Source organism: Mus musculus, chromosome 9 (assembly GCF_000001635.26).
Source record: "Mus musculus strain C57BL/6J chromosome 9, GRCm38.p6 C57BL/6J".
Taxonomy (NCBI): Eukaryota; Metazoa; Chordata; class Mammalia; order Rodentia; family Muridae; genus Mus; species Mus musculus.
Window position 1 is genome coordinate 109,717,306 of NC_000075.6, and position 22,223 is coordinate 109,739,528.

Consider the following 22,223-nt stretch of genomic DNA (forward strand, 5'->3'; position numbering starts at 1 on the left):
TAGAAAGTCATTTCTGGTTTTTGTTCTGTCTCAGAGCCAAACATCACCCTCATCCTTCTCAGTGGACACAGTCCCTTCCATTTATCTCCAGTAGAATAAATTTTCTGAGGGTCTGGGGTCTGATTTCTAGTAAGTTCTCCAAATTTGTAGAAACAATGTAGCCATCCAGTGGCCATAAAAAAACTAGGATTACTTGAAAGGGGAGCTGGAAATGAAAATGGACGGGGTCTGAGAGAAGGATGAAGCCAAGACAAGGTTCTGATCAAGGCTCCAAGTTTAATTCTGAAGCTCCACCTTATAAAGGGAAGACCACAATGCCATACTGTCCACATGGCCTGGTCATCTGAGCCAACCCTATAGCAATGAAATGACAGATTTCATAGCCAAATGATTTGTACATCTAGCCATAAGTTTTGTTTCAGAGATAGGTTCTCTTGAAGTAAACTGGTTAGCATGGAATTAGCTCTGTAGATCAGGCTGGTCTCAGAACTCAGATCTTCCATCTGCCTCTGACTCCCTCTGTCAGGATTAAAGGTGTGCACCACCAAATTTGGCCACTTCAATGATTAGCAACACTGAAATCACCAGCCTTTGCTTGCAAATAGACATCTATTTTCATTGAGGAAGAGGACACACAATCACTCAGTTTTCAAGAGCAGATGTTCAAGGTATATGCCATCAGATAGCAGGGGGCAGGACTATTTGTCATGACTCCAATTATGCTCACATCATCACATAGTGCTTTGTTAATGAAGCTGCAAATGGGGGAGGGGGGAACCAAGAAGTCAATAGTCAAATGAGAGTGAGGTTTATGAACTGAAAATTAAAAGACTGTCTTTCATCACAGTCCTGAATCTGTTTAAAACTTTTAAATACTTTTTTGTTTGGGGCTGTAGAGATGGCTCAATGTTTTCTAGCACTGACTGCTCTTCCAGAGATGCCGAGTTCATATCCCAGCAACCACATATTGACTCAAAACCAGGTGTAATGGCATCTGATGCCCTTCTCTGGTGTGTCAGAAGATATCTGTAGTGTACTCATATACATAAAATAATCAAAAATGTACTTAGTTGTCATGTGTGTAGGTGTCCACGTGTGTGTGTGTGTGTGTGTGTGTGTGTGTGTGCTTGAATATGTGTGTGCCTGTGTGTACCTATCTGAGTGGGTATGTGCCTATGTGTGCATGCCTCTGTGTGCATATGTGACTACACACATGTGTGCCTGTATGCCTGCATACATGGGTATGTGGCTTGTACATGTGTGTGTTCATGAATGCATGTGTATGTTCCTATGAATTGAGTTATTAGATAATAACTTGTGGGAATCAGTTCTCCCCTTTCACCAATAGGTTCCAGAGACTGAACTTCTCAGGCTTGGTGGCGTTGCCTAAACTGCTGAGCCATCTCAGGTTAATTTTGAGTAACTGCGCACATTGGCCAAGGACGACTATCATCCATAGCATGAGTTCCAATAGACCTCTGCCCCATTTCTCAATTCTCAGTTATTCAGTACATTACCTAGCTTAAGACCAGAGAGAGCAGCCAGGAGTGAAGCCACAGACCTATAAATCACTTCAACATAGGAGCTGAGGCCAGGGAATTGACAGAGTTTGAGGGAGTTTGAGGTTAGTCTAGGCTACATAGAGTGACCGGTCTCAGAAAAACCCAAATATTTAATTCATAAATTTTTTCAAAATTGAATTCTGTTCCCTTGCCAAACTTGGTCTACTCAGGGTGAATATAGCAGTGCATCCCCTCTGAAGTAGGGCCGTGAGATGGTGGGGCTCATGTCAATCATTCTGTTCTTCACTACTGAGATAAACCTCTAATAGATCACTCAGGAGCTCATGAGTGTAAGGTCTGCCCTGGGCAATGACACAGCCTCTGCCCGTGACCTTGCAGACTCTAGCCAAACCTGTCGTCCATACCCTTATCCTGCATTGCACTGAGATGGTATAAATGGCACCCCTACCTCTCTCCACCTGGGATGTGGCAGACACAGGAAACTCCCTAAAATTTGGGGGTAAAGTTCTTTATCAGAGTTCATCCTTTACATGTGGAAGACCCAGGATTCACTCAAAAGCACAGAAACACAAAGTACCTTCCCCATACTGGTAAGTCTACAGAGAGTCAAAAGCAGGTCAAGCCCAAATACATTAAGTTCCAACCATTTACACTAGACTCAACAAGAAAAAGTTTCTAATAATTAAACCAGAAATGTGAAATTAGAGGGACATTCTACCTGATCATCTATAGAATGACAGACCCCAATGACAGGGGATGTTTCAGCACATCATAAAAGCCAGAAGGACATTATAGAGTCCTTTCCAAATCCTTAAGGAGAAGAAACTAATACCAATTTAAAAATCTGAGACTGAGTGAAAGGGGAAAGGTTCAGGATTAAAGGCAAGCCCTGGATGTATAAACTTTTAGGCTAGCCTTAACTACATAGCAAGCTTGAGGCCAGAGTTGGGGTGTATAAGATGTCTCAAAACAACAACATGCATGTATATGCTCACACACACACATACACTTTACATAGCCAAGGCCTTCTTGAGCAAAATAACAAAACTGAAGCTATCACAGTATCAGATTTTAAAATATGCCACAGAAAGTTGCTGTGACCAAAGCAGAATGAATGACACTGCTCTTAAACACATGCATCAGAACCTAGGAGAAGAACCTGCACTTTTATGGTTTGTTGATTTTTTTTTTAAGGATAAGGAATAGAGTCTCCAATTGAAGATGTTAGTAAGATTGAAAAGCCAACACATTCTTATGCTTCCCACTACTCAATAATTCAATAATCAACTCATAACACATTGAAGAAAACACTAGATTTTAGACTGGAAAATGACTAAGAGAGAATCTGTAGAAAAAGCTCCATGACTCCATCTTGACTAGGGATTCCCAGGTACCAGCAACCAAAACAAGAATTTACAAATGAGAATCAAACTACAAAGTCTCTCCACAGCATAGTGGAGGAAACAAACAACATACCAAAATGTACCAAACAACAACAACAACACCAAAACGACAACAAACAAACAAACAAGTGGATGAAGATAATGCCAACAGAGTGTGGAGAAAAAAATTGAAATAAGGTTTCAATTTCATAGCCCAGATTAGCATTAAATTTAGAAGTAGCATAGGCTAGCCTCAAACTTGAGGTAATTCTCCTGCCTTAGTTTCCTGCATGCTGGCATTATAGCTCTGTGCTATGTTCAGAGGGAGAAATATCTTCAAGTCATACACATAATATAAATAATAATGGTAAATTTTCATGTGCTGTTGACCTTTTTTAAAAAGGGACTCTGGGTGAACACCTTTAGTCCCAGCACTCTGGAGGCAGAGACAGGTGGATCTCCAGGCAGCGACAAAGGCCAGCCTGTTTCCAAGATGGAGAGTTTACACAGAGAAATCCTGTAAGAAGGGGCCTCATTTTTTTCTTTTACCTGGCAATCAACTTTCGGTTCAGCAGCCTGGGTACAGGGTTTGGAGACTGTACCACCACACCATGATCACTAAAAATAACTTGGATGAAGGCAAGTAAAAACCAAAGGAAGTTAGCTAAATGAAGATGAAACGGATCACTGATGAAGGAACCCAAGAGGGGGCTACACTCAGGAGAACCCATCCTGCCATTAAAGACAGATTTAAGGAAACATTCTCCACTACTTCTACAATGGGCCTGAGACTGTTGACATAACTGTATGTGCTGAGTTCCCAGAACTAGCAATACTTTCTTTCCCTCCCTCCCTTCTTTCCTAATACAGAACCTTGCTCTATAGCCCTGGCTGTCCTGGGACTCACTATGTAGACCAGGCTGGCCTCCAACTGACAAGAGAGCAACTTGGCAGCCTCCTTACTGCTGGGATTAAAAGTGTGTGTTGTGCTTAGCCAGTTCCTGTTTGTTTGTTTGTTTGTGTGGTTTTGAAATGAACCCAATCTGGCCAACAAACTTGCTAAATAGCAGAAGATGACCTTGAACTTCTAGATCCTCCTGACTCTACTACTTAAAAATTAGACATTTATAGCACAATGTCTGTTCTGTGTGATGCTGGAGATCATAAATTTAATCCTATCTTTTCACAGAAAGTTCTTCTCTCTTTTAGAAATGCATTTTTATATAGAACTTTTTAATATGTTTAACACTGTTTTCAATACATTTGTATGAAGGTTTCTGTCAGATGTCCTGGAACTGGAGTTACAGACAGTATGAGCTGCCATGTGTATGCTGGGCATTGAACCCAAGTCTTCCAGAAGAGCAGCCAGTGCTTTTAACTGCTGAGCCAACTCTCCAGCACCAGAAGTGTTTTAAAATTAATGTCCAGTTTAAGTCAAGAAGCAGAGCTTACCTGGACGGGGGCAGGTATCTCCTGTTTTGCAGTCGATAACACTTTCTGAGCAGCGGGCTTCTCTCCTCCCAAGCATACACATCCAAAGAGCCATTGTTACAGGTGATGATGACATGAACAGGATCCTTCAAAGAGCACCCAAGTAATAGTAGGCTGGAGTCAATGTCAGATCTAAAGACAGGGAGAGGGCCTAGGAAAGGCACTTGCTGAGCAAACATGGTGCTCTGAGCCAATGTAAAGAGAAAGAGACTAACACCAGGAAGTCGGCCTCTGACCTCTGAAAGTGCTCACGCACAGACAAATGCATATGTGCACACCCCAACAGTATGAAGTTTAAAAAATGTAAATCTATTTTTTTAAAAAACCCCACTGGAGGGAAAACATTCCAAACATACCACACAGAGTCTCGTGATCATTTCTGGGCAGTACTGAAATGACTGCAGACAGAGACCATTTATGTCGAAGAGCAAGAGAGAGGATCCAGTTGAACACACAAAAACGTCCTTATCACTGACTCCAAAGCATTCTGGTCTCCCCTCATGTTCTGCCAATGAGAAGCTGGCTGTCAAATATCCTGTACCAAACAAACAGAAATAGAGAGGCAATATTTTTAATCATTTAAGTAAGAGCAATATCCTTAATGCTTACTGAAAAGCATATCCCTGCTTCCATGGTGTGCTAGTCTGAACGAGAAAATGAAAACAGTCCATTGGTCTGTCAAGTTCACCATGTCCTTGGACACGGAAAGGCAGGCTTATGACACAGTGAAAGTGTGGAAAGTCGGTAGCTCAAACATTGGAAAGACAACTGTACTGGGAAAGGAGAGTAGAACCCAGTCCCTAGTCCATGACAGAAAGGGAAACATGTCTCCCAAAAAAAAAAAACTGTAGATTGCTACTGTAGTAGCGATCAAAGAGGCACAAGTTCACATCTGGCCAAGGAGCCTCCTGCTCCCTTTACAAAAACATCATGTGGAGCACGATCATAAGGTAATCCACAATCAGGCACAGTCCAGTCGATCTCCAAGTTCAAGGCCAGTCTACTCTACAGAGCAAAATCCACGATCATAAGGTAATCCACAATCAGGCACAGTCCAGTCGATCTCCAAGTTCAAGGCCAGTCTACTCTACAGAGCAAAATCCAGGTTAGCCATGGCTACCCAGAGAAATTCTGTCTTCAAAGACTAAAAATGCAAAACAATGACAAGTATTTATAGCTTACTCTGAGCACTTGTGGGAGACACAGGAGAAATGGGGATTTCTTTTAAAATTTGTTTTTACGTTATTATGTTTGTGTAGATATTCTTGCCAGAAGCACACATGTTGGAGGTCAGGGGACAACTTGAGGGATTTGGATCTCTCCTCCATCCTGTGGTACCCCAGGAATTGAACTAGGTTGTCAGGCTCCGTAGGTAAGTGTATCTATCCTCTAAGCCAGTGCTTCTCAACCTTACCAATGCTTCCTACTGAACTGTAATACAGTTCTCATGTGGCAGTGCGGGGGTTGGGGGTCTGCCCTGTCATAGAGGTACTTTCATTGCTAGTTCATAATGGTAATTTTGTTACTGTTAGGATTCGTGACTTAAGTATTTTTGAAGATAGAAATTTGCCATAGGGTTCACAACCCATAGGTAGAGAACCACTGCCATAAACATATAGTTTTTTACTTCTTGTCATTTGGGGTTTTTGTTTTTGAGACAAGGTCTCACTATGCATCCCTGGCTAACCTGGTACTTACTGCATAGTTCAGGATGGCCTGGTACCTGGAGAATTCTAATTGTTTCTCCTCCTGAATGTTGGGATTTAAGGTGCGCACTGCAAATTCTTGGCCCTTCATTTTATTTTTTAACTTTATCAGTGTGTGTGTATGTATGTATGTATGTATGTGCACATCTGTGTGAGTGTATGTAGGCATGTGCACATGCTAAACCATCTCCTCAGCTCCATCTGTTTTGTTTGTGAGACAGCAGCCTCTATGCAGTTTTCCTGACCCAGTCTCCTAATATTGGGCACATGCCATCATGTCTGCCTTGGGAATTTTTTAAGGTTTACCTTGAATAGTTACTTTGTTCCCGATCTCTTCCAGCTTCATATCAAATATGCCAAATTTTGTGTGGCTTGGGGGTACATTTCTGGACATCAAGGTTATCCTGTCTTCCCTTCTTGGGGTCCAGAAGGCTCTTTTGCATAAGGAAAATTCGAGAACGGTAGACACTGGGTCAGAGAATTCTGTTGGCCTCAGTAAGCTGCTCATGTAAAACACCTGCAGAGAGTATTGCCCAGTGGGATCAATGAAGAGTAAATCTCTGCAGCCTGGCACAAGCACAATCAAGACAAGGGGCTTTTGAAAGAAACCCAGGAGTGGCCGCATCTGTTCTTCGCCCAGGACAGGGAGGAACAGTCGTTGCTCCCACTCAGGGTCAGAAAAACTCACCCTTTTCCTGCCCCTCCCATCACATTCAGAGACAGAATGAACTCCCTGACCCAGGTCAAAGGGCACCTCAGTTATCCTACCTCAATGGATACATCTGGCAGAGCTTGGTTAAGTACATTTTCCCTGTGCAGAGGACCAGTCCAGGGCTCTTCTGGACTTAATTTTTAATGAGGCATTAAGACTGTCATACTGTAACCCAGGCTGCTTTGAATGTATATCGATGTATAAAACTAAATAAATATGCATGGGCTCTCAGGAGTACTTGTCCTCTGAACAGACCATTGCTCTCATAGTACCTAACAGTCAGGCACCAGAGAGCTGGCAGTTAAGAGAAAGGGCAGTATATAAAGCAGTGGGTATGGTAGCACTTATCTGAAATGCATCAGCCACTGGTAAGCATGTCAGCCAGTGATTGAAAATCGCTTTCTATCCAACAAAGGTGTCCAGGGACTGTTATTTCAACTGCTTTTATTCTTTGGCTGAGCCACATTTCAAGGACACTTCACTATAATAGACATTTGCCATTGCGACTTGTCACGTGACTCCTACCAACACATTATTCTTTCCTGGCTGTAGGATGGCTTTTCTTATGATAGAGCTTAGGAGAGGAGGAGTGGTTTGCCCAGACCTCCCTGAGGACTGGAATTTCCCACTGTCTGCCACCTTCACCCTGGAGATGCTAGAACACACCTACCTTTGTCAAGACATGTGGGTGTTTCATAATCAGAAAGACCCATTTCTTCTGAGGAGAGCAGTGGAGTTCATCAATAGCAAATGGGAATACATTCACCTCAGAAATGAGGTGTAAGTCAGGAATCCTAAAGATGTAGAGGTTTCCCAAGATATCACCTATCTGAAATCAGAGCAGCGGCACCAGGTCAGTGGGGAAAGATTAAGCATGGAAGAAGCAGTGTTATCTGCTCTGAGATACACCACTGTGTCTTCAAGTCCAGTATTGAGACCCAGAGCTGTGACCAGCCTGCCTCTCAGAGTATCTGCACTGATTCCATGGAGTAAGACTCTCTAGATCTAAGGGATGACTCAGTAGGTAACTGTGTTTGTGTGTGTGTGTGTGAGAGAGAGAGAGAGAGAGAGAGAGAGAAAGAGAGAGAGAGAGAGAGAGAGAGGTTGGAGACCATACTGTAAGAAAGTAGGCCTTTCACAGTTTCCCACCCTAACAAGTCGAATGGTCTTGTGCTAAGGAGCCAGTCATCACCCCCTCCTCCCTGTTCCCTTCCTGGCACTTGAGGCTGTAAAAAGATGAATTATAGTCCCCTCTTCCTTATCTCTTCCAGACTCCCAAGACTTCTAAGGACATGAGTTACATGCTGAGCTCAGCCTGACACCCAAGGCTGTTAAGGAGGAATCTACATTCCGGAGATAAGACTCAGAGTGCCTCCTGCCGCCTGCAGCCTGAATTCGGCCTTCATGTCCCCAGATGCCCCCTTCTTTGTTCTTTGTTAATTCCCACTCAACTCCTCCCTATTCCCCTTGCTGTGTGCTTAAAACCTGGTGTTTCAGCCTAATAAACTGAGACCTTGACAGGAATTCCCTCCTTGGTCTCTGCTTCTCTTTCCCTTCTGCCCATTTCTCTTCCAGGTTTGTGGTCCCCCTTACACCCACGAATAACTGGGTCCTGCTGGATGGGACAAGTGGCGCCCAACATGGGGCCAAGGTTCAGATCGTTTGCCTTAGTTGGAGATTACGGAGTTTGACTCCCACATAGAAGTTCGTCGTGACCCCAAGAAAAACTTAGTAGTGAAGGACCGCTCCCGCAGCTCACTGGAGAGAGTAGCCCTCGGTAAGTGATTCATCTCCACTGATAAATGGGTACTAAGCTTTCTAAAGAGGCAGCCTTTATAAAAGGCTTAAAGATAGCTCTCAGGGAAAAAGGAGTTAGAGTTAAATAGAAAGATTTGATAAACTTTTTTATTTTCATAGACCAGGCATGTCCATGGTTTATTATAGATTGAGCAGAGATACACTGTAATAAATGGTGAAAGGTAGGCAGAGATTTAAATGATAAACTAGCTAATGAGGGTCCCAATGTGGTCCCTGCAACCATCTTTTAGATGGTTTAAAAAGCAGTCTCAATTTGCACAGCAGAAACTGATCAGTTACACTGCACTGTGGCTGGGAGTCAAATACAGCTGGAAAAGCCCTGCTAGAGGCTGATTATCTACACAGGAGCTCTTAAAGGGGCAGGCAGTCTTTTGCTTGTAACAGAAAGTTAGCTTAAAATTGGCAACTCAGGGTTGGAGTCATTCTAAATGACATGTGACATGAACGAACCCAGGAAAACAGATCTTTAAAGATACTTCAAAATAGGGATAATCTTTGGGCCAGGACTCTGGCAGAGTGCTCAGATTGAGAAATGTTTGCATTTGGGTTAACACTGAGCTTAGAGGGTAGCAGCCTCTGCGAGGCTTGTGTGGCACTTCTTTTGTTTCACAAACCGTGACTAGGGAAATTCCTGGGACCTCACATTTCCCTCCCTCCCTTTTAGCTAGAAGAGCCTTGTTGCAGACCTAGCCAAATGTTGTTCTAAATAAAGTTTAAATTCAAAGTTTATAAAAGGACAGTCAGGCTGTGGAATTTATCAGGACATTGTGATTTGACTTGCCTACTTTATATAAAGTTATAGTGTACAGCATTTGCTTATATGTATATGTATATTGTTTCCTAAGTGAAAAGTATTTTGGTTACTAATGCTTTTAAGGGGAAGTTAACTTTAAATCCTTGATCTCACACATGAGATTTTAAGTTCTGGGGAGTAGCTGTTGCTCGAGATAAGATTCAGAGGCAATATCTTTTAATACTTAGGGTTTTTAACCTATATTAGAAAATCATGGTACAGAAAATCTAAGGAGGAAAAAAATGACTTGCTTCAAAATTTTATTTTCAAAAGCTTCCAGGAGAGGTTAATTGGCTAAGACCTCACCTTGAGGCCTTAAAGCGACTTAAACCTTTGTTAGGTGTTATCTAGTGAGATTCAAAGTTACTGGTGAGAAACAAAAAGGTTTCACAGAAAGCAGAGGAAACTTCTGTGACCAATTGTTATCAATTATAATAAATGACAATTAAATATTACCTGCTTATTTTATTTATGTGCCCACAGCAAATCTTTGGCAAGAGAAAACATTGTTGTAAAATCATCCTTCTTCACCTCAAAGTAAAGTTTTAACACCCTAAAAAGCCACTGTGGTGCTAATAAAGAATTTTAAGATAAATTCATATATTTTATAAAAACTATAACAAAAATTGTATCTTAAGAACCTAAGTGTCTGTTCCTTGTTCCAAATAGCCATTAATTTGGTTATTACAGAATATTGATGTTTGATCTATTGCATACCATCATTTTAAATAAAATTGATAATCATTATCCTAAGATAGTTAAAAAATTGTTTTTATGCATGCTTCTGTACCTTCTATAAATTCATGCCTGCATGCATCCCATTTACTGTGTTTAAAAAACAGCCCTTCTATGGGAGAAAAGTAGATGTGAATTGGATCACACACTTATTCTTTTGAGTTTTCTCCTGCTTCAGCACAGATAATTCAATTGTGTGCTGTAGTTGGTGTTTTAAAATGTTGAACAATCAAACTTTAAGTTGTATGTTGATAGTCAATATTATATCTCAGAGCTTACAATGCTTAAAATTGTTCATCCCTCAGATGTTATTAATTCTCAAGGTTGCAATTGCTTATGCAACTTATAAGAAATAATACTGTTCCTTTAAGAAGACTGTTTTTGGGCAGTTAAGAAATTGTCCTGGTTTGCCTGGAAAAGACCCCCCAGGATTTGCTTTTGTGTTATAGAGGTTTACATAAAGCTTTAACTGATAAGGATTACAGATAGCTCCTGAAAGGATACAAACCCAGGATCCTTATAATTATTTGGGTTTTAGACTTACTAATCAAGCTGTTTTCCCCTAGAAGATAGTTATTCACAGAGACAACTTAAGGACTTTGAATGATTTTCAAAAATTGTTAGGTAATATTAATTGGTTTCACCCCTATTTAAAGTATATGACAAGGGAGTTGAAACCTTTGTTTGATAGTCTTAAAGGGTGTCCTGATCCAACCTACCCTAGATCTTTAACCTCAGAAGGATTGCTGGCCTTATAACAAGTGGAAAAAGCTATTAAAGAGCAATTTGTCACTTATATAGATTACTCTTTGCCTTTACACCTGTTAATTTTTAATATGATTCATATGCCTACAGGATTGTTATGGCAAAAGTCTCTTCTAATGGAGATACATTCAAGGATTTCTCCTAAATGTAATATCTCACCATATTATGAAGCAGTACCTCGGATGGTTATCCTTGGAAAGAAGCGGGCACTAACTTATTTTGGCAAAGAGCCAGATATTGTAAAACAATGTCCTAAATATATTACATGATCTCCAGTGCCACATTTAGGAGTTAATCCACGAGGTCTTATGCCTAATCATATTTGGCAAATGGATGTAACTCATTATGTGGAATCTGAAAAATTAAAATATATACATGTTTGTATTGACACTTGTTCAGGATTTCCTTTTGCATCTCTGCATACAGGAGAGGCCTCTAAAAATGTAACTGATCATTGCCTACAAGCCTTTAATGCCATGAGGTTGCCTAAACTTATTAAGACAGATAACGGAGCATCCTATTCTAGCAAGAATTTTACTTCATTTTGTAAAGAAGTTGGCATCAAACATAAAACTGGAATTCCTTATAACCACATGAGACAAGGAATAGTTGAACGTGCTCATCGTACTTTTAAAAATTGGCTATATAATCTCGTTCTTTATATATTCAAAATAGTAATGGTTTAGGATAATATTTTGATATTTTTAGAGAATGTGCATGTCAAATTGTAAAAAATTTGCTCTGGTGTCCTCAGTTTCTACCTGTTTCCACATAATGGTGTTAATTCTTGAGGACCTATACTTAATCAATTGCTGCAAATAAATGCTCTTATTTCTGATTATTAAATAAGTAAATTATGCACATGTAAATATTAATAACTTTTCAAGCATTATAATTACAATCTCTCAAGAGAAACAATTGATAGTATAATTAGTCACTGCCCATTAAAACTGACTATAACATTCAATTATTTAAGATGTTTTGTCAACAATTTAATAATTCTCTAAGACAAGGTATTATAGAACTTTAAAAACACTATCTTCTTAAAAACAAAGAAGAGGAGAAATTATATCCCCGTGCACATTATTTAAATCATACTTTTACTTTTAAGAATTTTGAAATTTGGGTGTCAAAGAACTTAATAAACACCTTATAGTATCTCAAAAGTAGACATAATCATGTCTAGGTGAGATGAAAAGGATCCACTTATTGACACATGGCATAAGCCTGTTCAGATATTTAATATGGGGAAAAGGGGGCAGTGTTTCTGTTTTTTCCACAGAATGCTACAGAAGCATGCTAGCTTCCAAAGTGATTCATGTGACAGGCTGACCTGTGAGTTCCTGAGTGCCCTGACAATGGTGACAAGAAACCTGTGTTGAGCGCACAGAGAAAGAGGAATCAGGGAGAGCAGCCACTTGCAAACAAGATGAAGAAACTTCCTATCTCCACCATGGGCTACAACAAGGAGAGCCTATTTCTGCAGTGACCTTGGCAGTAATCCTGGGCTTAGGAGCCGCAGGTGCAGGAACTGGCATTGCCTCTTTGGTCACATCCCAACAGCAATACACCCAGCTTAGCCTTGCTGTGGACAGAGATATATAAGACCTACAAAGGGGCTTGAAAAATTTAAAAGACTCCCTGGTCTCTCTGTCCGAGGTAGTATTACAGAACAGACAAGGCCACGATTTAGTGTTCCTAAAAGAGGGAGGGCTATGTGCAGCCCTCAAAGAAGAATGTTGTTTTTATTCTGATAAGACTGGCTTAGTTCAAGATAGCACAGACAAAGTTAGAACTAGTTTAGAAGAGAAAACACAACAGAGAGAAACAAGAATATTGGTATCAAAATTGGTTTTCTACTTCTCCTTGGCTCACTACCCTACTTCCCAGCCTTTTGGGACCTTTCGTGGGTATTTTACTGCTTTTGTCTTTTGGCCCTTGGGCCTTTAATAGATTAACCAATTTTGTTAAGTCACAGATTGAAGCTGCTTTAAGCAAGCCGGTTGCAGTTCACTACCATCAACTGGATATCCGAGACTCAGACAAAGAAGATGTCCCTTCCGACGAGGCAGAAAGAGCAGCTGATGGTCTCAAATTTTCCACCCTTGCTGCAAATGCAGGGTCCCCTTGGTTCCTCAGGCCATGGAGACAATAGGAATGAGGAGGGTGACCTCCGGCTCCTAATATAGCCTGAGAGCCACAAATTGTGGTGTTACGATTGGCATAATTCTTATAGAGGCCTTACTGAATCTGAGGTTGACAATTCTCCTTTGGGAGCTGCACAGGACTCAGAACTGTGCATACTGGTTCGTGATAATACGAATCCAGTATGGGCACCAGCATGGGTACAATGCTAAGCACTGCAGGGGAAGGTCTAACTAGACCTGAGTTCCCTGAGAGACACACCCGGTTTGCACAGAGGTTGGTATCTAGTTCCAGTTACAACCAAAGAATCTTTCTAAGGCTCTGCCTCCCCTCCCCAAAAGATTTCAAGAGCCATGAGTGTGGGTCATGACAGCACCCACGGGAGGAATTGGGTCAATGCTCCCCCAGAAATGGTTAATGCCCACTCATCCATGGATGAGAAGATCATTTGATCACCTCAGTTAAGTGTGGCCTTGTTAAATTTAATTCAAAGGGAGAGATGTTGGAGACTATACCGTAAGAAAGTAGGCCTTTCACAGTTTCCCACCCTAACAAGCCGAATGGCCTTGTGCTAAGGAGCCAGTCATCATCCCCCTCCTCCCTGTTCCCTTCCTGGCACTTGAGGCTGTAAAAAGATGAATTATAGTCCCCTCTTCCTTATCTCTTCCTGACTCCCAAGACTTCTAAGGACATGAGTTACATGCTGAGCTCAGCCTGACACCCAAGGCTGTTAAGGAGGAATCTACATTCCGGAGATAAGACTCAGAGTGCCTCCTGCCGCCTGCAGCCTGAATTCGGCCTTCATGTCCCCAGATGTCCCCTTCTTTGTTCTTTGTTAATTCCCACTCAACTCCTCCCTATTCCCCTGCTGTGTGCTTAAAACCTGGCATTTCAGCCTAATAAACTGAGACCTTGACAGGAATTCCCTCCTTGGTCTTTGCTTCTCTTTCCTTTCTGCCCATTTCTCTTCCAGGTTTGCGGTCCCCCTTGCACCCACGAATAACTGGGTCCTGCTGGATGGGACAGAGAGAGAGAGAGAGAGAGAGAGAGAGAGAGAGAGAGAGAGAGAGAGAGAGAGAGAGACAGGCAAAATATTCTCACACAAAATATTTGTATTTCCCTTTTTTTTGAGAAAAGATTTCTCTGTAGCCCTGGCTATCCTGGAACTTACTCTGTAGACCAGACTGGCCTCAAACTCAAGAGATTCACCTGCTTCTGGGACATGTACCACCATGCCCTGGAGGATTTATTTTTAAAGAAATTTTTCTAGGACATGCTAGCATATTTCTTAAATCCCAATACTCAGAGGGCAGAGGCAGTCTGATATCTGTGAGTTAGACTACCCTAGTCTACCCAGGGAGTTCTAGGCCAGCCAGGACTACATATTCTATCTTAAACATATGAGATAGGGTATGTATAAAGATTTTCCACCCTAAAACACTGCTCCCCAGGACTCACTGGGACATCAGCATTATCCACTTTTCTGTATATGTGACAAAATTCACATTTTTCTCTACTGTCTCTAACCAAATTCATGGATTCAGGAGTAATAAACATTTCAAAGACAAGAAGATACAAAATCACTTAGATAAAGTATGTGTGTGTGTGTGTTCTTGTGCTTATTATTTGTATACTTAAGCATGTGTATGTAGACTATATACTGGAGCATACATGGAAACCAGAGAAGGCTGCCAGGTACCCTGTTAAATCACTCTTCTCCTGATTTCCTGAGAGAGTCTCTTATTGAACCTGGAGTTAGTCTGTCTTGGCAATTAGCCATGTTGTCCCAGTGACCCTTGTGTTTTCATCCCCAAAAACACTGGGGTTACAGGCACATCCCACTTTTTATGAGTGTCGTGGATTTGAACTTGGATCTACATGCTTGCACAGCAAACACTGCTACCCATTGAGCCACCTCTCCCAAATCCCAGGAAAGAATTTTACTGTGCCAAAGGCTAAGCGATGGTCATGTTTATGGTATACTGTGATTGGCTCTCAGTGTTCCCAGAGACTCTAAGAAGGTAAGTTGAGATTTGACAATAATGGTACCTCAAATTGGCAAGTGTTTTGTTCTGTGTGACTATTCCAGATTTGGCGGGGGGGGGGGGGGGGAGGGCATGTCACTTACCAAGACAATCGGGCCATCCTTTGTAATGACAGCTTTCAGTAATTGACAGGAAGAGACCATGCGCTTAGTTGCTAGAGCTTCGCTGTTGTGACAGTCCCACAGTTTGATAGTTGATCTTATATCTACAGTGACCACAATGTGCATCTCAGGGAGGGTAGTCATCAGCTCAATATAGAATTCCTGTACTGGGCTTACCCAGGTCATAGTACCCTGGAGAACAAGAGTATCATCATGTCTGAACACCTCTAGTTCAACTGCTTTCACCCACAAGCTTTATTTGGAAGCCTAATCCAGAGTGGAATCCCTTCTTACAAGAAAAGAATATGAAAGTTCTAAACATCCTTCACTGGGCATGGTAGCACAGGCCTAGAATCCCAGCCCAGGGAGGCACAGGTAGGATGGTCACTAGCAGCATTAGGCAAGTCTGGTCTTCAATGTCAAGTTGCAGGTCAGTTGGGATTATATTACAAGATTATCTCAAAAAGAAAAAAAAAAGAAAAAAAAAAAAAAACACAGGGCTGCAGAAATGGCTCAGAGGTTAAGACCACCAGCTGTTCTTAATGAAAGGAGTTTGGTTCAATTCCCTAAACACCCATTGTAGCTCACAACTGTCTGTAATTCCACTTCCAGGGGATCTGAATCCCTCACATGGAAATACATGCAGGCAGAATACCTATGTACATAAAAATAAAAAGAAACACAAAAAAGAAAATAAACATCTAGATTATTTGTGGCAGGAATGGACAGGAAAACAGGACACATGCATTATGCTCAGAAGCAAGCACACACTCACTATACAGACCAGAGAGAAGAGCATGGCTGCCAAGATGGCTCAGCAGGGAAGGGCCCCTGCCACTAAACCTGATGACAGGAGTTCAATCCCCAGGAACCACACGGAAGGGGAGAAACAACTCCCACAAACACGCATGAAGAACATTCAGCAGCCCTGTGCTCAGAGCCAGTTCACCTTTTACTACAGTGCAACAGGGAACATGTGCCTGTCATCAATTTTAGTGAGGCTAGGGGTGTTTTGGGTTTTTGTTTTGTTTTTGTTTGGTTGGTTTTTTGTTTTTGTTTTGTTTTTGGTTGGTTGGTTTTTGGTTTTTGAGACAGGGACACTCTGGCTCCTTGAACTCTCTATATAAACGAAGCTGTCTTCAAACTCACCTGCCTCTGCTTCCTGAGTGCTGGATTTAAAGGCCTGGGCCACCACTTCTGTCAGTATTAAGTGTTACAACAAATGAAACAAACCTATTCACAATGAATCAATTCCAAAACTGATTATTGTATCATCAATGCTTATACATTGCAAAAAGAAAGAAAAAAAAAAAAAAAAAAAAAAAAACAGGTATCTTCCAGGATTTCCTTTAGCTTAAAAAAGAAAATTACGGGGCAGGAGAGAAGGCTCTGTGGTTAAGAGCACTTTCTGCTCTTTCAGAGGTCCTGAGTTCAATTCTAGCAACAACATGATGGCTCACAACCATCTATACTGGGATCTGATGCCATTTTTGGGCATGCAGGTGTACATGTAGATAGAGCAAATAAAATAAGTAAGTCTTTTTTTAAAAAAATCATCCACACATATACACACACAGACACACAGATACACACACACACACGTTCCACTAGGAGCAGCATCCATGACAAAAAGCCAAAAGCATAATTAACTTTATTAAAATATTATAGGCAGCAATCAATATAACCATTTATTAGCCCTAGCTCCATTTACATGAAAATTATTAATAACCTCTCCTTCCCTCTAAGTGCAATCACTTCTTTGAAGAATCTATCAATAAATTTGACTCCCACTTTGACTCCTTTGAAAGGCAACCTGTTGAAGGCCTTATTACCATACAGGCATGACTCGGTCTCATGAGGTTGAGGTTCAGCTCCACTCCTGGCTCCCTCTGCCAGGTAGGATGATGATGCACCACTGGATCCTGCCTAGCACTTAGGAGGCAGAAGTAGGAGGGTCCCCATGAGTCCAAGGCCAGCCTGAACTCTAGGATAGCCTGATATCATCCTTAACAGCCTCCTCCAATCTACCTGCCAAAACCTAACAAAAACTCCAAAACCTCCAACCCCAAGATCATCCTGTTCATTATGTTACGTTTCCAGTATTGAGACCCTAACAAAATAAAAACCCCTTAGCTGGGTATGTTGGGCCACCACATTAGTCCCAACACTCAGAAGACAGAGGCAGGCCTGGATCTGTTGAGTTGGAGGCTTGCCTGGTCTGCATAGTTCCAGGCCAGCTAGGACTACAGGGTCAGACCTTCTCTCAGACAAACAGAACCAAGCAACCTCAAGAATGAATTAATGTTCACTGTGTTAGGCTCTGTTACCTACCAAAATAAAAAGTAGTTGAAAGAACAGAGGATTCTCAAGAAACATGCATTGAGGTTCCAATATTCACCCAGTTCTCTCCTACAATGGCTCAGCAGCTGTCTGTCTCAAAAGTCAGAGTACACAAGAGAAAAAACTCTTGCACAAACCAGCAGGGACTGCACAGAGGTAATCTGGTGTCATAACGCTGAGACAAGCCAGGAGTAATGTCCTCAAGAGTTACCTCCTTCCAGCCTAAGCAAGGCTGGCTGTGACTTAGGTGGAGCCACCTGCTGTGCTGCTTCTCAGCTCTCTCCTTTGATGTGCCACTACCTGCCTGAGGCCAAACCTGCCTGAGGCCAACCTGTTCTCCAAGATTTTCCTGAGTTAGCACCGAACTGTGATCTTCAAGAGTTCCCACTAAAAGGCTGATCTGTCTACTTCAAAGGAACTTTGCATGGCTAGGAATAGGCCTCCCCTCTTCTTTATAAAACGTGTTTGCTGACATTAAAGTTGAGCTTTGATCAGAATTTTGTCTTAACTCCATCTTTCTCACGCTGCCTAGATTCCCTTTTCTCCCAGATTCCAAAATGCCTTCCAGGCTTGAATCCGGACATATGAGCCGCTGACCGGCCTCAACACTCAAGAACCACAGGCATGGCCAGTCCTGTGTTCTTTTCCACTGGTGTTAGGTTCCCCACCATCCCTCTCCCAGGGTATTACATGGACCCCTAGCACTAACAAAACCATAGAGAACAGAGATTATCTACCTACAGCTGTGCTGCAGCCAGGTCAACAATGCTACCACAGCAGTGGCCCTGTTTCTTCCTCTAAAGCACTCAGCCCAGGAAGGTCCCAGGAAATCTATGCTCAAGGCATCTGCATGGTATTGAAACAATGTCAGGAATGTAGATCAATGGAATAGAATTGATGACCCAGAATTGAACCCATATAACTACCTTCACTTGGTCTTTGACAAAGGAACTAAAACCACTCAGTGGAAAAATAAGACAGATTTTCAACAAATGGTGCTGGTTCAACTGGCAATCAACATATAGAAGAATGCAAATTGATCCATTCTTAACTCCTTGTAGAAAGCTCAAGTCCAAGTGGATCGAAGACCTCTACATAAAACCAGATACACTGAATCTAATAGAAGAGAAAGTGGGGAAAGTCTCGAACACTTAGACACAGGGGGAAAGTTCTCGAACAGAACACCAATGTCTTATTCTCTATGATCAAAAATCGACAAATGGAACCTCATAAAGTTGAAAAGCAATTGTAAGGCAAACAATACTGTTAATAGCATAAACTGGATCTTCAGCACGATCTCAACAGAGGGTCCCAAGGTCCCCAGAGGACTCTCCACACTGCAGGCACCCTAGCATACCCAGGACCTGGAGATCACTGGTGAGCAGAATGAAACATCTGTTCCCAAAAACCCAAAGGGTCTTGTGCTAGAAGGTACAGTAACAAAGGACACCTGCCTTATCAGTGGCTGGGATTCTTTCTGGTCGACACCACCCCCCACACCATCTTGGGCTCGATCTCGGCAGAGGGTCCCAAGGTCCGCAAAGGACTTTCCACACTGCAGGCACCTTAGCACACCCAGGATCTTGAGATCACTGGTGAGTGAAACACAACATATGTCCAAAAAACCCAGAGGGTCTTATTCTAGCAGCAACAGGGTCAAAGGTCAAAGGCAGGCCCTAGCACACCCAGAATCTTGGGATGACTGAGACCAGTCTACTCAGGAGAGCACATGGGCAGCAGAATTGACAGAGCTTCTAGGACAGAATCCCTTCGGGCCTTCATCTTCAGCCAAGAGACAGAGCTGAGACCCAGACCCCTGGGCACCTTCCCTGCTAGAAGAGAGTCGGCCTCCAGGGAGGGCTACTACCCCAGGAATCAGAAGATAGATCTGAGCTCTAGAGTTCTGTGCACCTTCCCTGCAAGAGGAGAGCTTGTCTGCAGAGAGTGCTCTGACCACTGAGACCCAGGAGAGAGTTGGTCTCCCAGGAGTGTTGAAAGAGGCTAAATAATCACAGGAAGAACAAGCTTCAGCCAGAGACACCTAGAACATCTGACACCAGAGATTACCAGATGGCAAAAGGCAAACAAAAGAATCTTACTAACAGAAACCAAGACCACTCGGCATCATCAGAACTCAGTCACCCACCACAGCGAGTCTGGGATACCCCAAAACACCCAAAAAGCAAGATTCGGGTTTAAAATCATATTTCATGATGCTGGTAGAGCATTTTAAGAAGGACATTAATAACTCACTTAAAGAAATACAGAAGAACACTTTTAAGCAGGTAGAAGCCCTTAAAGAGGAGGCACAAAAATCCTTCAAGGAATTATAAGAAAACACTGCTAACCAGTGAGAAGACCTTAAAGAGGAAACACAAGAATCCCTTAACAAATTACAGGAAAACACAACCAAACAGCAAATACCATAATCCACTATATAAACAAACTCAAAGACAAAAACCACATTATCATCTCCTTGTACAGGGAGAAAGCATTTGACAAAATCCAACACCCATTCATGATGAAAGTCTTGGAAAGATCAGGTATTCAAGGCCCATACCTAAACATAATAAAAGCAATATACAGCAAACCAGTAGCCAACATCAAACTAAATGGAGAGAAACTTGAAGCAATTCCACTAAAATCAGGGACTAGACAAGGCTGCCAGAAGATGGAAAGATCTCTGATGCTCATGGATTGGCAGGATCAATGTAGTAAAAATGGCTATATTGCCAAAAACAATCTACAGATTCAATGCAATCCCCATCATAATTCCAACTCAATTCAACAAATTAGAAAGGGAAATTTGCAAATTCATCTGGAATAACAAAAAACCTAGGATAGCAAAAATTCCTCTCAATGATAAAAGAGCCTCTGGTGGAATCACCATCCCTGACCTGAAGCTGTACTCCAGAGAAATTGTGATAAAAATTGCATGGTACTGGTACAGCAACAGACAGGTAGACCAATGGAATAGAATTGAAGACCCAGAAATGAACCCACACACCTATGGTCACTTGATCTTTGACAAGGGAGCTAAAACCATCCAGTGGAAAAAAGACAGCATTTTCAACAAATGGTGATGGCATTACTGGCAGTTATCATGTAGAAGAATGTGAATTGATCCATTTTTATCTCCTTGTACTAAGGTCAAGTCTAAGTGGATACTCCACATAAAACCAGAGACACTGAAACTTGTAGAGGAGAAAGTGGGGAAAAGCCTCGAAGATATGAGCACAGGGGAAAAATTCCTGAACAGAGCAGCAATGGCTTGTGCTGTAAGATCGAGAATTGGCAAATGGAACCTCATAAAATTGCAAAGCTTCTGTAAGGCAAAAGACACTGCCAATAAGACAAAAAGGCCACCAACAGACTGGGAAAGAATCTTTACTAATCCTAAATCAGATAAGGGACTAATATCCAATATATATAAAGAACTCAAGAAGATGGACTCCAGAAAATCAAATAACCTTATTTAAAATGGGATACAGAGCTAAACAAAGAATTCTCAACTGAGAAATTCCTAATGGCTGAGAAGTACCTGAAAAATGTTCAACATCCTTAATCATTAGGGAAATGAAAATCAAAACAACCCTGAGATTCCACCTCACACCAGTCAGAATGGCTAAAATCAAAAATTTAGGTGACAGGAGATGCTGGCGAGGATGTGGAGAAAAGGGGACACTCCTCCATTGCTGGTGAGATTGCAAGCTGGTACAACCACTCTGGAAATCAGTCTGGCAGTTCCTCAGCAAATTAGACACAGTACTACCAAAAGATCCAGCAATTCCTCTTCTGGGCATATACCCAGAAGATGTTCCAAATTGTAATAAGAACACATGCTCCACTGTGTTCATAGCAGCCTTATTTATAATAGCCAGAAGCTTGAAAGAACCAAGATGTCCCTCAAGAGAGGAATGGATACAGAAAATGTGGTGCACATTTTACACAATGGACTACTACTCAACAATTAAAAACAATGAATTCACAAAACTCTTAGGCAAATGGATGCATCTGGCATATAACATCCTGAGTGAGGTAACCCAATCACAAAAGAACACACATGATATGCACTCACTGATAAGCTGATATTAGACCAGAAACTTAGACTATCCAAGATACAATTTGCAAAACACATGAAACTCAATAATAAGGAAGACCAAAGTGTGAATACTTCGCTCCTTCTTAGAATGGGGAACAAAATACCCATGGAGGGAGTTACAGAGACAAAGTTCAGAGCTGAGATGGAAGGAAAGACCATACAGAGACTGCCCCACCCAGGGATCCATCCCATATACAACCATCAAACCCAGACACGATTGCATATGCCAGAAAGATTTTGCTGACAGAACCCTGACATAGCTCTCTCTTATGAGGTTATGCCAATGTCTGGAAAAACCAGAAGTGGATGCTCACAGTCATCTATTGGATGGAACACAAGGCCCCTAATGAAGGAGCTAGAGAAAGTAATCAAGGAACTAAAGGGGTCTTTAACCCTATAGGAGGAAAAACAATATGAACTAACCAGTACCCCCCAGAGCTGTGTCTCTAGTTGCATATGTAGCAGAGGATGGCCTAGTTGGCCATCAGTGGGAAGAGAGGCCCTTGGTATTGTGAAGATCATATGCCCCAGTACAGGGTAATACCAGAGCCATGAAGCTGGAGTG

At 41.9% G+C, this 22,223-nt stretch overlaps 1 protein-coding gene across 2 annotated transcripts in view; it reads right to left on the reverse strand.

The window, feature by feature from the left end:
* Positions 1 to 260: 260 nt before the first annotated feature.
* The window catches only part of Fbxw26 (F-box and WD-40 domain protein 26), a 28,524-nt gene continuing 6,561 nt past the window's right edge, over positions 261 to 22,223 (reverse strand). Inside the window, exons 5-10 of one of the 2 annotated variants that reach the window (NM_198674.2) lie at positions 15,199 to 15,408; positions 7,485 to 7,643; positions 6,409 to 6,619; positions 4,753 to 4,931; positions 4,358 to 4,482; positions 261 to 755 (exon numbers count right to left, since the gene is read on the reverse strand). In NM_198674.2, the coding sequence (NP_941076.1) occupies positions 650 to 755; positions 4,358 to 4,482; positions 4,753 to 4,931; positions 6,409 to 6,619; positions 7,485 to 7,643; positions 15,199 to 15,408 (990 nt within the window). In that variant the 3' untranslated portion in view covers positions 261 to 649. Of the gene's footprint in view, positions 756 to 4,357; positions 4,529 to 4,752; positions 4,932 to 6,408; positions 6,620 to 7,484; positions 7,644 to 15,198; positions 15,409 to 22,223 lie in introns of those variants that run through there. The other variant, XM_017313449.1, reaches the window with a different exon arrangement.